Source organism: Dermacentor andersoni, chromosome 1 (genome assembly GCF_023375885.2).
Source record: "Dermacentor andersoni chromosome 1, qqDerAnde1_hic_scaffold, whole genome shotgun sequence".
Lineage (NCBI taxonomy): Eukaryota > Metazoa > Arthropoda > Arachnida > Ixodida > Ixodidae > Dermacentor > Dermacentor andersoni.
In genome coordinates this window covers 198,891,294-198,905,426 of record NC_092814.1, presented here as the reverse complement: position 1 = coordinate 198,905,426, position 14,133 = coordinate 198,891,294, and the positions used below count along the sequence as shown (strand labels likewise).

Sequence of the window (14,133 nt, the reverse complement as noted above, 5' to 3'; positions counted from 1 at the left end):
GGTAGATGTCAATTTTTCCTTTCATAAACCTTTCTCCACATTGCGGAATTCCACAGACTGATTTGTCAGGATGAAAATTCTTTGTGAAAGTTAAAAAAGCACCTGAGCTTTGCAGCAAACTGCTGTACAAGACCATTACATAAAAATACTAGGCATGTGTACTTAATAAACTAGACTGCACAAGGTGGTGGGCACAGTGAGAGAAGATGAGAACTAAATGAAAGAAAGAAAGAAAGAAAGAAACCACAAGCACTGTGCACTGTACATGGCTAATAACCATGCCATACAGGCCTCTTGAAAAGCTTGAAACCAACTGTTTAACACAATTTCTAATTGACTGCTTATATACATAGAAGGCTTCAATGGCTGTTGAGTCAGTAGTTAAGCAAGTCTATGGAAGAAAACGGAACTCAATCTCATATGTGAAGGCCCACTCCCTCTCACAAGCAGCATGTTCACACTGACGTGTTGCAAACATTCAAAGATTTTTTTTTTTTTTTTTGTAGAAATTGCTTGTCCCACAAACGTAATTTATTTTATTATACAAAAAAGACTGCTGCACTTCTGGTCATGATAATGCTGCTTCCAGTCCCAATGTAGCTACAAGTCTTCATATTTTGCCAATTTGGAAAATTCTAATAATTAAACGTCTCAACCAAAACTTTGCTGCTATCACTTACTAGCTTTGGACTTTTACTCAAATAAATTTTATTCAAACTGATTCAGTCAATGTCCAAGAGAGCATTTATTTATTTCCTACATTCTTAAACAGGGAAACAAGGAAGTTGGGCTTAAGCTAAAGCTTCCTCTTAATGAAGTACTTTCAACCTAAAACTTCTTTAGATAATTATGAATGAGCACCTTTATGTAAAATATAGGTTTAAAACTCAGGCAGTAATTATACGACAGATCCAAACGGTGCAGTCATGTAAGCCAAAGAGGCACACCCAAAGCATCGCTGCAAAGGTGCAAGCTTGAAGGCCAATGCTGCATTTAAATGCAGTGACATATTTTGGGAGATATTGAGCAAGACATTTAGCAGTGAGAACTGCGAAGGTCACAGCTTTATGCCAAACAGCATAGTCTTTAAATATTTTAATTTGTGACAGACTGAACATGCAGAGTGCCAAATGCAAAGCCATACGGATTGGGTTAAAGTACATGTACAGCGTTTTTCAATTTTTATCCCCACCAGGGATAAAAAGAAAACCTGAAAGAGACCTCGTCAATGCCGCCCAATTGCAAAAACGGCGGTGTGCCACCCTCGTAAGTTGCTGCATTTTACATTCACCATTTATTTTCAGCACCTTTCATATGTTGAACAAGTGACTGTATGCATGGTATGACAAGTGACATGACACAACAAGTAACATGACAGCATGCATGCCATATGCTACAAGCCCATTGCAACACACTACAACAAAAATGGTGGCTTCCACTCAATTACCAGTATTGTTGGTAGTTGTGCCCAGCTGGCTTTCAAACCAGTGCCAATGCCCCAGTACAATCACTTTGTGTAGTAAACAAGGCTTTTGCATAGCACTATTCAAAAGTTGCATAACCAGTAGTTTCTGCTGTTGCTGCCATTATGACAATGAAAAGTCCTACATGCACACTGCATTCAGTGACTACACTGCACAGAGATTGCATGCACACTTTGGAATGCTTTTATTTAGTAAAGTTTATTTTCCATGAAAGTCAATCCCTATGGCCACAAAAAAAGCAGCAGCAGAAGCAGCAAGATACTTACTTTGCCATGTTGGGTCTACTTCCATTTGTTGAAATAGATATTGCAAAAACTGCTCCACCAACTGAGCCTACAAAGAAAAACGTACATTCATGTTTCAGCAAATATCATCAAATTCCATCACTGAGGCTTTCAGCAAGATTTATCAAAACAACAAGTCATTAAATTATGAGGTTTTATGCACCAAAACCACAATCTGATAATGAGGCACGCCATAGTGTGGGACTCCAGAAATTTGGACCACCTTATTTAATAAATAAAGCCTGCAGTCATAAACGTTAACACAGGTCACCACTTGTGTATATGTTATCTCAACGGTTCACCACAGCACTGCTGGGGCTATGAGCATTTCTGGCCAAATAGGGAAGGCAAACAACATTGCGAATGCGTCCCTTTGTGCTCTGTTGTCTGCTTATCATCTGCTCGTGTCTGCCTGCTTGCAGTCCATCCCTCTGCGTGTGAAAATTAAGCAGGTCTTGATAATATTAAAAGAATAATAATGAAGCAACACAACTACACCTACAATCCAATATACTGACATAGTTGCTGAATGGTTTTTCAGGCATGGAAGGGCTAACTAAAATGGCTTAAAATTAGACAATTAAAACAATTCAGATGAGAAAATTTTATTTTATTGCATCATGCTCGCCCAAGCTAGACTTGGTTTGTGTCATTGACTTAAGAACTACTGGATTGACTGGGAAATTGAGTAGGCCAGATGTGTCCTTTTGGATTTAAGGAGCTGACGGCCCAAAAATATCTCGCTCTTTGTGCTCGTAGCAGCAACAAATTTACACTCTGTTGTGAAAGATTTCATGATGTGCTGTAGGGTGCCTGAAATTTTGGGCATTGTCACACATATAGCATGTGGCAGCACCATGCGATGTCTCAATAATCCAGCATGTCCAAGTTTTTGATTTCCAAAAACTTGGTCGACGACTGTCTTAAAAAGCTTTGTTCATTCTTAATCTAATGGGGGAGGGGGCGGAAGAAAAAGAAAGGAAACGCCTTTATAAAATAAGTGCAGCTTGGTATTGGTAAACATTACTTTCTGACATGTTCCACAACTGCTCTTCACTATATGTCAAGATGACGTTTTGTGATGATGATGATGATGTATGGATTTTATTGGTGCAAGGGCCAGATATGGCCAAAGAGCGCCAAGCAAAAGATAATAAATGAAGTGCTGATGGTGGAACATGACAAATGTCAGGTTTGTGAATCAGGATGTGAATGGTACATGTAACTTGGCTGTAGAGAGGCCTAAAATTAGTCGCTGTAAAGTGCGTAGAATGCAAAGGTATTAAAATAATCACAATGATTAGTGGTGTATACTATGAACATAAAGGTTCTGTTACCAAGGGATTATGTACTGAATGAGTGAGTAACAGTAGCACTAGTACCTGACCGTGAGTCCTTGGCCGCGAGGGCTTGGAGGTACGTACTTTACAAAAACGTTGTCGCAGCAGCAGCTTCTAGTGACAGGATGTGCTATGTATACGATGGTCTGATAACATGCAATGTGCCAACATCTCATAGAAATATTAGAACTAACTTATTGTCAAATAGTGGTTCAATGCCGAGAAACATTGCAGGGTGGAGGGCAACGTATTGTCTGTATGCCGAGGAAAAGTACTTTTTTTCGTTGAGCTTCTATTTCTCAACACTCTAACAAGACGTGAAGGACAGCAAGTGTCTCACCACATTTATCGCAGACAGGAGGATCTTCACCGGTTAATAGGTAGGAGTGAGTGCCAAAAGTATGACCTATCCTAAGGCAGCAGAAAATAACCTCAGTCTGTCATACCTTTTTATGGGTGGCCAGTTCCCCAGATTTGCCTTAATAATGTGAAGTTTATTAAGCTTTTCAGTGTCCCACGTACGTTGCCAATGGCCCCTCAGTTTCTTGTGTATGAAGGGCTTTAAATCTACAACAGGTACAGCTATGGAAGAATTAAATACATGCTGATGAGATGCGTACAAAGCGCGGAGGATTGAATAAAGTTCAGTAACAACAGGATTTTTATTCTTTCGTAGAAAAATTAAGGACTTGACGACGCTCAATGAATCTGTATATATTATTCCCTTTTCTAGTTTTGTTTCCTTGATGTGCTGTACAGCCGACAAGAGTGCATAAGCCTCCATTGTGTAGATGCTTGTTTCGAGGTGCAAATAGCCTGATTCTGAGAAGGATGGGCCAACTGCGTCATAAGAAATGCCAGCATGCGACTTTGAAGCATCTGTGTAGAATTCTGGGCATGAGTACTTTGCCTGAAGTTCTAGGAAGTGTGTTTTTATGTGTATTGCTAGGGCATTCTTTGTAACTTCGACAAAAGACATGTTGTAATCTATCAGCTGCCACATACACGGTAGTAATGGCTTGGCTGGAACCATTAGCAGGTTTTCAAAAAGTGGGGCAGCCACTGCTTCGCTGAGGCTTCGCACACGCGGCGAAAAAGGCTCTCTCACTGTTGGACGATTGTGGAAAAGTGCGGCACAAGTCATATTGTTTACGGTTTCGTTACAAGGATGTTAAGGGTTAGAGTGTGCTTTCAGAAAATACATGAAACTGGACAATGACCTTCGCAGATGGAGTGACCACTCATTGGACTCTACATAGAGACTTTGTACTCGTCTAGTTCTGAAAGCTCCTGTGGCCAGGCGTATTCCTAAATGATGAACAGGGTCAAGCATTTTTAGGGTACTCGGTGTAGCAGATTGATACCCCATAGCACCGCAGTCAAGATGCGATCGTACAAGACTCTTGTAGAGATTCAATAAACATTTTCTGTCACTGCCCCAGTTGGTGTGAGAGAGAATCTTCAGTAGGTTCATTGTTTTCAGGCACTTGGCCTTGAGGTATCTTATGTGGGGGATAAAACTTAGTTTTGGATCGAGTATGACACCTAGGTATTTATGTTCATGTTCTTTGTTCACAGGAATGTGCTGTCCTTGAAGTTCCGTAAAAGGGTCAGGGTGCAACCCTCTCTTTCTTGAAAAAACGACACAGGAGCTTTTATGTGGGTTGATCTTAAATCCATTTTCATCTGCCCATCTGGATACTTTCTTTAACCCAAGCTGGACTTGCCTCTCGCAGACTGCAAGGCTACTGGATTTAAAAGCTATCTGCATGTAGTCTACGTAAACAGAATAGAAAATGACTGGAGGCAGTGAATAACGAAGCGTGTTTTATCTTCACAATAAAAAGAGTACAGCTGAGGACTCCTCCCTGGGGTAACCCAGCTTCCCGTGTAAATGAAGGAGAAAGTGTGCTGCCTATTTTTATGCGGAAAGTATGTTTTGAGAGGTAGTAACTCTCAATATCGTTCAACATGTTCCCCCTGATGCCCATTCATGACAGATCTCGGAGGATTCCACGGAGCCACATGGTATCTTAGGCCTTTTCCATGTCACGAAAAATGGATAAGAAGAACTGCTTATGGACAAAAGCATCACAAATATTGGCCTCAACATGCACGAGGTGGCCAGTTGTTGACTGCCCTTCTCTGAATCCGCATTGGTATGGATCAAGCATTTTGTTTGATTCAACGTAATGTAGACAGTGACAATTTATCATTTTTTCAAACAACTTGCAGAGGCTACTTGTTAGCGCTATTGGACGATAGCTCATTACTGAGGTGGGATCTTTGCCCTGTTTCAACACAGGTATGACAATAGCTTCTTTCCATGAGAATGGAAGATGCCCAGCTGCCCTGAGAGTAATAAAGAGTCTGAGTAGGGTGATTTGTGTGTCTTTGTGAAGGTGTTTAATCCTGTTGTACATAACTCTGTCGGGACCCAGAGCAGAATTCTGACATGCATTTAAAGAGCCCCTCACCAGGTCTGGTCATTTTGAGCTGACAAGCGCAGAGCATACATTGCGTGATAACGATCGTGTCTGCAAAGTATTACATCGCTATGCACCACGAAAAGATCTGAAGTTTCAAACCAAACGCTGTTTTTCCTTCTCCTCACAGCCGCCGCGCTCCAAGCTGGAGGATGACGTAGTCGCGTCCCTGCACCTACGTATTCGAGTCCGCAGTATGACGTCACTCGTGGTGACACGTGACTTCGAGAATTATTCAAGGCATCATTCGTTATTTGTGTGATCTGCCGCTTGAATTGACGAATTGAAGTTTAGAGAAATATAAAACACATGAACGGAATGTCTGCATCTTTCTTGCTTTACTTCGCAACCGAAGCAAGAGAGATGTACTTCCGCTTTGTCTGCTTGTTCCCACGGTCGTGCGGTCATGTGCGCAGGTACCAAAACTACGCCATTTTCTACCATGTTCCGGCGCATGATCATGCTCTGCGATCAGCTTGTTCTGCCTCAGTATTCGTGTAGCACTGAATTATACCGCTAGTCATGTGTCCTTGTGCATGGCGCACAAAGTCGTGCACTGCGCGAGCTGAGCTATCACAACAGCTCGCGCGCAACGCCGCTAGCGGAAATGCACATCGGGGGGAAAAAAAAAAAAAATGAAGGCGGAGCTTGTGACATATGTGTCACACGATCCTTGAGGTCCGGCATAGGAAAATGCAGGGAAGGAACTTTGCTGCCGAAACCTAGATGGGGGCGAGTGGAGAGGGAGTCTCACTATGCAGTGGAGCCCGCCTGCTGAAATCATGGGTTCGCAGCACTGAAATATTTCTATCTTGGCTATTAATGAGTCGAAAAATTTCTGCAGCAGAACACTCCGTAGAGGACATGTAACAGCATATAACCAAAATTTGCTATGGGGCCTGGTGAGGGACCCTTTAAGGAAGATTTCAGCTCAGAAACGCAGAAAGGCTGGTTAAAAGGTTCATTTGGACTACATTTACTATACAATCCATCCGTTACCAAGAGCAACGGATGGATTTGCTGCCCCTTCAGCTTTCTCAGCCTGCCACCATACTTTCACCTCCTGTGTGTATGAATTAATACCGGAAAGAAACCTTTCCCAGCTTGCCCTCCTTGCTTGTTTTCGTGTGCTCCTTCCCCGAGATTTTATCTGTTTGACTACAATAAGGCTTTTCACATTAGGATATCGACGAAGAATGCCCCATGCTTTGTTTTGATTCTTTCGTGCCTGCCTACAGTCGTCGTTCCACCAGGGGACTCATCTTTTGCATGGGTTTCCGTTTGGAGACGACGTTTTATTCTGTCAATGTCTCGTTGACGACGATGATAAAAGGCCTACTCTTTGTATTGGTGTTGTGGCAATTATTGTTTTGCCTGAAGTTAAATAGTTGCTACAGTTTGCACTGCCGTTTAACAACTTGATTTGCAGAAGTACGGTGCCAGTGCTGCCATATTGAAACAGTTACTGACCCCGTGCGCCTCGCATATAAGGTGAGGGGTGAGTTTGGTAGGCATGACAGCAGGTTACGATCACTGAACTTGCCCAGTTTCCTCTGTCGCAGTCGTCACAGTGCAAAGAGCACAATGACCCAAGCCAATTCTCCCACAATACCTCTGTGCAACCCCCTCCCCCCCTCCCTGTTTATTGTTTTCGTCCCAGTCACAGGACAAATGGAAACAAATAAAAAAAAAAAAGCTAAGATTGTTTAGGCAGCAAGCTTAAGCATTACCTCAACGTCACAGGCTCCCTGCATATGATCAGAGTGCATGTAGGCAAGCAACTGCTGCAAGGCGACTGCTACCTTAGCTTTCTAGTAAATATGCTTTCACTGCCCATTTCTGGTTAAAACATAATTGCAAAATGAGACAGACAGAAAGGCGGGAGGAGAGAAAGAATGTCTACGCAGACAGCCATGCATAGTCACAGCCAGGCCAGAGGAGGAGATGCGCACTTAATCACAAGATATCCAAAATGTGGTACGCGGGAAGAAGGTGCACATCAAGCCACCATCCTTCTCGGGTCACCCTTACACGCTTTCCCTAGCACCCGCAGCCGCCACTCATTCTTATCGAGCACTTGGAGTTTATATTGAACATTACGCCGTTGGCAACTGTGAAAATTTGCCTGATGTGTCCATATAATTGATAATAAGTTCTTCTGGTATGGACTCTGATAGAAATTTTTTTTTGCAGTAGTCAATGTGGTTATGAGCTCTAGCCAGGGGTGCAACAGCTGAACTAGGATTTGGAGCCATTTATGGGGCAGGAAAATCCAAATTTAGAGCAGGTTATGGGGGGGCAGAGGGGGAATACAATCTTGGCACACCAAATTATTTGGAGCAGTTTAACAGAAATCTTTATTTTGGAACAGAAAACCATAAGATGCCAACTTTTACAGCAACTACAGCCAAACCTCAATATAACAAAGCTGTGCTTGCAGCGAAAAGCTTAGTTAAATTGCGAATTTCATTAATTCGAGGTTTCAAAGTTTCAGCAGCACAAATAATTTCACGAATTCCCAGAACATTCCTGGTGGATAGTATCTTGTCAGTAATCACTTATAAATAAATCGCAGGAAGGTTGGGCCATAACAGCATGCTTATGAGTGCCAGTACACGCAGTGCAGATGGCATCAAGAGCACTGCATCGGTGTGCCTTGCGGTGCCTGAGATTAGCATTTTGCGTCAAGCAGTGCCGTAAATCATGGATGGCATGACTAATCCCGTTTACTGCCCACAACCATCATCAGATGGTGCCCTCAAATTAAAAGCAAAACAGCAAAAAGATACAAAAATTCGTTAGAGAAATACCGCAGTTTTGCCAGAAAGGCGGGGCATTAATGGCGATAACAGAGACAACTACACAAAGCAAGGTTCGTAGTTTTATCGCTGTCACAACGTGAGCAAACTATTCACATCGTGCCTTGGAAACTTGAGATTACGCTATCTTAACACTAGACACGCGAGAACAAAGTGTGCATGAAGGCACCAACAGCTCACCTTTGCAATTGACGAAGATTACCTCAAAGACGTGGCCCACATATGGGCAGCCATGCGTAGCTACAGGATGAGTAGAGGAGAGGAGACGAGACATGCGCTAGGAAGAAAGGGCGGATAGGTGCGTGTCTCCTGCCCCAACTACCCTCCTCTGCCTCTAGTGTGTGCTTGGTCACGTTACTGCGCACTCGTCCCTTCCCTACCTCCCTTGCGCTGAAGGAATCGTCAGCTCTCGTGTTTCCCTGAGCGCTATGAGCTGCCGGGCACCCTACGGCTTCCGCAAGTTGTTACGCGACAAACGGCGCAGTGCTGTTTCCTGCATACTGCATCCTGGCATGCGCACTTCAACGGCGTATTTGCAGCTCGAACTTTTCATGCGGAAGGACGCTTGCAAATAAATTTTTCCTCTGCTGACATTTTTATAGTTTCTTGCTAGATTTACCAGCCATACAAGGCTCCAAGTACATGCTCGAAATGGCCGAATACTTCGTTAAATCAGAACCGTGTCATGAAAACACTCCATTAAATCGTGAAAAAGAAATATGCGGTTTTCAATGGAACTAAGTTTGAGGAATCAAAATAGTTTGTTACATCGTGAATTTCGTTAAATAGAGGTTCGTTAAGCCCACACCACATGTAAGCTTGCAGACACGTGCAAGCTCGCATCTGCGCACCGACGCATGTGCAGACAGTGCGGCACGGCTCGTACACGTTGAAACGTGGCATGATCTTGGTGACTAGCTCCTCTCTGTTATCGTGCGCTTGGGCTGCTCGCGTTGGTGCACCTAGCTACGCAACTTCGGCACGGTACATTCAGCTCTCAGTAAAGCAGATTGATCTCATGCGAGAAAGTGCTAAACCTTTCCTTTTTGTGATCTAACAATTATAAAAATATAACAGTTACTTTCATAGATATCGAAGAATTTTGAAACACTGTCAATAATAAAGTACGAAGTGACGTTTTCCAAGGCGTCTGTGAATGAGCCTAGTGAGCGCGCGCTGTCACGTGTATTTGTGGATACAAACCACTACTCCTTGCAAGACGCGGCAGGCGCAAGGCACGTAGACGCGAGCTTGCACGCGTCCGCAAGTGTACGTGTGGTCTCGACTTTATATCGAGGTTTGACTGCATTTAAAATTAATTAACCCTAGCAATGTGGGAGAGCTACAAACCATTAAACTTCAGCGCAATCATGCTTTAGCTTCAGTGGACAAGATCCTGCAAATGTGACCAACGAATTCTGCAGAAACCCGCAAGGTTGATCCAAATGCTTAGAATATTTATTGGATCAAGCAAAGAAGCATAAAACATACAGGAAAAAACTGCAAAAAATGTTTTATTTGTACTCCAAAGTGTCTCATATAGGAGTTGCATCTGACTAGTGTAGAACATGACTAGCCCAAAAATTACAATTAAATTATGGGGTTTTACGTGCCAAAACCATGATCTGATGATGAGGCACACCGTAGTGGGGGACTCCAGAAATTTGGACCACCTGGGGTTCTTTAACATGCACCTAAATCTAAGTACACGGGTGTTTTCGTATTTCGCCCCCATCGAAATGACTTGCCCAAACTTATATGCGTACCAAGCAGCTCTTCTACTTGAGTAGCATCTGACAACACTAGATACATACAGTAAAACCTCGTTAATTCGTAAAATCAGACTTGTTGTCTGGTCTGGGCAAGCGTCTGCATAAGTTAATGGCATCAAACTCTTATTAATTCGGACGGATTTGGCCACACACCTGTTAATTGGGATGACCATTGGGGCGCACCAAGCGCTGAGCACTGCAAATATGCAATGCAAAAGAGCAAAAGTGGTGCTAGCATCCAACCAAAACCAAGCGCTGGAGTCCACGTCACCATAGTCATCAGCGGGAACTACATGTATACAGGCATTCACGCATGAGGGAACACTGAAATGCTTCAAGCCTATTTGTGCCTTTATTCTTGCATTTACCAGCACATATAACATTACGTTGACTGTGTGCCTTCAGAACTGTGTAATCACCATCCATGATTGCATTGATAGACGCCACGGTTTTGCCTGCAGTGACTGCGACGAGGAGTGGTCTCTTTCTGACACAATGAAATGCATGCATGATGTCACAAACACGGCGGATGCTGTCAAGGATGAACAGCGATTCTAGTGTGGCTCATAAGCTGGGATCCAACCCAACAGCTATATCGTGATGGACAGAAGATCTGTTGCCAACCAGCTCACTGCCAAAAAAAAAAAAAATTGTGCAGATCCCATGCGCTGTGGGAATTGGCGCAAGAAAAGCACCCTGTAGTGTTTGCCTTAATTGACGCAAATGGGCGAGGACATTGATGGCAAATGTTTGTTACTGAGCACTTGGTGCAGTAAGAGAGTGGGGAGGTGATGTTCCCCTTGCATGCACCACTTGTGTTTGTCCACATGGTACACGGTCGTCCACTTCCAATTTGAACACGGCTTCGGGCGGCCGGCGAGGCCGGCGCTCCGTGGAGCGCCGCTCGTGGGCGCCGGGGTAACTAACGCGCCGGCGCACTGGCAGCCACAGGCGTGGCCTCAGCCGCCAGCACACACTAGTGCTGGCGCGCTGTAGCAGACGACGCGGCTGCGGCCACGCTTGTGGCTGCCAGTGCGCCGGCGCGTTAGTTACCCCGGCGCCCACGAGCGGCGCTCCGTGGCCGCCCGGAGCCGTGTTCAAATTGGAAGTGGACGACCGTGTACACAGAACACACAGCGAGACGTGTTTGCTTGACGTGGTGTTGTGGGCCCCAATGTTCATAGACAGTGAGAAGGTTAGAACTGTCATTGCCTCACACGGCACATTGCCTCATGGCAGAAGTGTTAAACTTAAATTATTGTGCTTTACGTGCAAAAACCACAATATGATATCAGGCATGCAGTAGTGAAGGACGCCGTATTATTTTGTACACTGGAGTTCTATAATGTGCACCTAAATCCAAGTACACAAGCATCTCTCCATTTCCTCCCCATCGAAATGCGGCTGCCACAGTTGGGATTGAACCCACAACCTCGAGCAACGCCACAGCCACAAAGATACTGTGTCGGGTGCAGAAGTGTTGATTTGCTCTGTGGCTGCTTGCATAGTGCCATCTTGACACTGCGGTGCTTTACATTGGCTTTGTGTCTGCACGCCCTGCGTCAGTTCTCTGCTTGAAAAAATTGCACAATGTTTATTTTTCAGAAATAGAAACATACTGTACCATACATTGAATTAACATTTATCCACTCAGTCTTCAACTGTTGCCGTAGTAGTAGCCTTTCTTTTATTGAAGAGACCCCAAACCATGCCTGCTTTCTGACATCGCATTGCCCCTCCCTGCGCTATGTCAGAAGCGGGCTAGAGGGGAAACACATGCACACGTCCCCCTCTGGCCTGATTGTGGCAGCTCACTGTATAGGTGAGCTGCCATGAGCAAAGAGTGGTAAAGTTGCTGTCCACTCATTTAGCGACCACGTCAGGGACTAAATGGGTGGGGAATCCAGTTCTACCCATTCTCTGCTTCCTCCCTCTACTCCCTCTCAGGACTATTGCACGTCAGCACAAACACAAGCTTCTGCAATGCTTTTGTGCGGAGAGGGCATTGTGGCCACGCTCCCTCCAAGTGAGGCATGCTTTTTGAAATTGCCTATCTCTTTTCCTGCACTCCTACCATGGGCTCTCAACCACCTCCCAATGTGGCATGTAAGACAGCGCAGCATGCAGGAGTAGCGGTGGAAGTAGAAGGAAAAGGCAAAGAAAGCTTCACTTTAGAAGTAATCAGGAAGTATGCACGGTAGTGAAAAGCATGTCTCGAATGAAGACGTGGGTCTTGCACCGTGGCCACATCGAGAAGGAAGTCACAAGGCCTTGGTCAGTGCAAGTGCTAATCAGTCACAAGATGATGAGAATTGCAGCTTCCACACAGTTCTTGTGCAAAATAAAAACAGGATTTGCTGATTCATTCAGTAAATAAAAGCATGTTGATGTAGTAAGCATTTCTTTATTGTTCTCTTGGTACCGTCGATAATTCGACGCTCAGTTAATTCGGACACATTTTACGGTCCCATGAAATCTGAATTAACGCCATTTTACTGTACAATCGAGAGTGATCGAGAAATCCGCAGAGTACAATAAGCCTCTCTATATGGCTTTCATAAATTACGAAAAGGCATTTGATTCAGTAAAGATACCAGCAGTCATAGAGGCATTACATAATCAAGGAGTACAGACTGCTTATGTAAATACCTTGGAAAATATCTACAGAGATTCCACAGCTACCTTAATTCTACACAAGAAAAGTAGGAAGATATCTATAAAGAAAGGGGTCAGATAAGGAGACACAATCTCTCCAATGGTATTCACTGCGTGCTTGGAAGAAGTATTCAAGCTATTAAACTAGGAAGGCTTAGGAGTAAGGATCGACAGCAAATATCTCAGCAACCTTCTGTTTGCCGATCACGTTGTTCTATTCAGCAACACTGCAGACGAGTTACAACAAATGATTGAGGACCTTAACAGACAGAGTTTAAGAGTGGGGTTGAAGATTAATATGCAGAAGACAAAGATAATGATGAATAGCTGGGAAAGAGAACACGAGTTCAGGATCACCAGTCAGCCTCTAGAGTCTGTGAAGGAGTACATTTACCTAGGTCAACTAATCATAGAGAACCCTGATCATGAGAAGGAAATTCACAGAAGAATAAAAATGAGTTGGATCGCATACGGCAGACATTGTCAGCTCCTGACTGGAAGCTTACCATTATCATTGAAAAGGAAGGTGTACAATCAGTGTATTTTACCAGTGGTAACATATGGAGCAGAGACTTGGAGACCGACAAAGAAGCTTGAGAACAAGTTAAGGACTGTGCAAAGAGCGATGGAACGAAGATTGCTAGGCATAACGTTAAGAGATAGAAAGAGAGCGGTTTGGATCAGAAAGCAAACAGGTATAGACGATATTCTAATTGACATCAAGAGAAAAAAATGGAGCTGGGCAGGTCATGTAATGCGCAGGTTAGATAACCGTTTCAGCATTAGTGTTACAGAATGGGTACCAAGAGAAGGGAAACGCAGTTGAGAACGGCAGAAGACTAGGTGGAGCGATGAAATTAGGAAATTCGCGGGCGCTAGTGGGAATCAGTTGGCGCAGGACAGGAGTAATTGGAGATCGCAAATGGGGACCTCCGTCCTGCAGTGGACATAAAATAAGCTGATGATGATAATGATGACTGTACAAAACAAGACGAAACTGCTACTACATATAACTATAAGCTAACTAGCAGGTTATACATGACTAGTGCAGGCGTCATTGACATGACATCAATGCTTCACCTTTTTCAACATTTTCTTTTTGAATTCGTTTTTTAAATGTCTGCTCGAGGCTTGTATTTCTTTTCATTAAGAACACATAGCCACTTTCTTTCTTGTTCATCTTTTTGCTTCACACCTGCATTGACAAGTTCCTCAGTACCGATAAACAATGCTTTGCTGGCCACCACTTGGTCCTCTAAAGCTCTCTTTTCTGCTTCAAGACTGACCTTTCCA

The 14,133-nt window shown here is 43.9% G+C and overlaps 1 protein-coding gene and 1 long non-coding RNA gene across 2 annotated transcripts in view; one reads left to right on the top strand and one right to left on the bottom strand.

The window, feature by feature from the left end:
• Window positions 1-6,939, top strand: part of LOC129380842 (uncharacterized) — a 45,741-nt gene extending 38,802 nt beyond the window's left edge. The window contains exons 3-4 of the long non-coding RNA XR_011895203.1: window positions 1,196-1,266; window positions 5,109-6,939. This is a non-coding gene — a long non-coding RNA (uncharacterized lncRNA). The remainder of the gene's footprint in view (window positions 1-1,195; window positions 1,267-5,108) is intronic.
• The window catches only part of Gapvd1 (GTPase activating protein and VPS9 domains 1), a 189,215-nt gene that overhangs the window by 12,962 nt on the left and 162,120 nt on the right, over window positions 1-14,133 (bottom strand). Inside the window, exon 18 of the mRNA XM_055062940.2 lies at window positions 1,751-1,817. Coding sequence (XP_054918915.2) covers window positions 1,751-1,817 — 67 coding nt within the window. The remainder of the gene's footprint in view (window positions 1-1,750; window positions 1,818-14,133) is intronic.